At 58.8% G+C, this 1305-nt stretch overlaps 1 protein-coding gene across 1 annotated transcript in view; it reads right to left on the minus strand.

Moving 5' to 3' along the window:
- Positions 1-12: 12 nt before the first annotated feature.
- The window catches only part of LOC104276960 (deleted in malignant brain tumors 1 protein-like), a gene marked incomplete at both ends in the record, with an annotated part of 15055 nt that continues 13762 nt past the window's right edge, over positions 13-1305 (minus strand). Inside the window, 2 exons of the mRNA XM_009873449.1 lie at positions 13-326; positions 1037-1303. Coding sequence (XP_009871751.1) covers positions 13-326; positions 1037-1303 — 581 coding nt within the window. The remainder of the gene's footprint in view (positions 327-1036; positions 1304-1305) is intronic.

The raw sequence follows: 1305 nt of genomic DNA on the forward strand, positions 1-1305 counted from the left end.
CTTCGTGCACACCACGCCGGCCACCAACTCGTGCCTGCACGCTCCCAGCCCCGTCCCTCTCTGCTGACACTCCAGGAGCTGCGACTCGGAGCCTTGGCAGCTCAGCCCCTCCAGCAAGGCCTGGCCATCCCCCTGGCCAAACTGGGCTCCCACAGGGGCTGACTGGGCTGGTCCACAGCCCAACTGCTTGCAGACAACCTCAGCTTCCAGCAGGCTCCATCCGCTGCCGCCACACACCCCGTGCCAGGTCGCGTTGTAGAGGACCTCCACCCGCCCCGCGCAGGGACCGGGGCCATCCTTCACCCGGACCTGCAAGGGCTCAAAGCCTGCAAGAAGGGAATGAAGGGGATGAGACGGCCCCTCCGGCCTCCACAAGGAGGTGGAGAGGAGGCGTGCAAGGCGCATGCAGGTGCGAGAATGGACGTGCGTGCAACGTGCCACCTGCTGCACCATCACGGAACGTTTGAGGTTGGAAGGGACTTCTGGAGATTGTCTAGTCCAACCTCCACCCCTGCCACAGCAAGTTCTCTGAAGCAGATTGCACAGGGTGATGTCCAGGAAGGTTTTGAATGTCTCAAAACTCCACCACCTCTCTGGGCAGCCTGTTCCAGTGCTCTGCTACCCTCACAGTACAAAGTTCCTTGTCATGTTTAGGTGGAACTTCCTATGTTCAAGTTACCCGTTACCTCTTGTCCTGTCACTGGGCACCACTGAGAAAAGGCTGCCCCATCTTCCTGACCACCCCCATTGAAGTGTTTTGTAAGCATTGCCAAGATCCCCCTCAGTTTTCTCCAGTCTAATAAGCCCCAAGTCCCTCAGGCTTTCTTCGTAAGTGAGATCTTCTAGTACCCTCATCATCTTCTTAGCCCTTTTCTGAACCTTCTCCAACAGTTCCCTGTCCTTCTGGAACCAGGGAGCCCATCCCCACCATAGCTCCCTTCCCATCATTGGTGTCCCACCAGCACCCCCAGTCCCATAAAAACCCCCTTTTTTGGGAGCATCTGAGTATTTCCCCCCAACCGCCACCACGGGGGACCACCTGAGCACACGACTCCCGCGTCTTCGTCGTGGTTGCAGTTGTGGGTTCCCCAGCTGTTGAGGTTGCACTGGGAGAAGGTGGTCTCCATGCCAGTGCACTCCACGTCATCCAGCCAGATGGGATCCGACCCGAAACCGAAGTGACCCAAGCCCGGGACCGACACGGCCGTCCCACAGCCCAGCTCCCTGCAGATCACCTTGGCTTCCTTCAGATCCCAGCCATCGTCACAGACGGTTCCCCACTGGTGTTGGTAAAGCACCTCCACT

Source organism: Apaloderma vittatum, unplaced genomic scaffold (assembly GCF_000703405.1).
Source record: "Apaloderma vittatum isolate BGI_N311 unplaced genomic scaffold, ASM70340v1 scaffold16337, whole genome shotgun sequence".
Lineage (NCBI taxonomy): Eukaryota > Metazoa > Chordata > Aves > Trogoniformes > Trogonidae > Apaloderma > Apaloderma vittatum.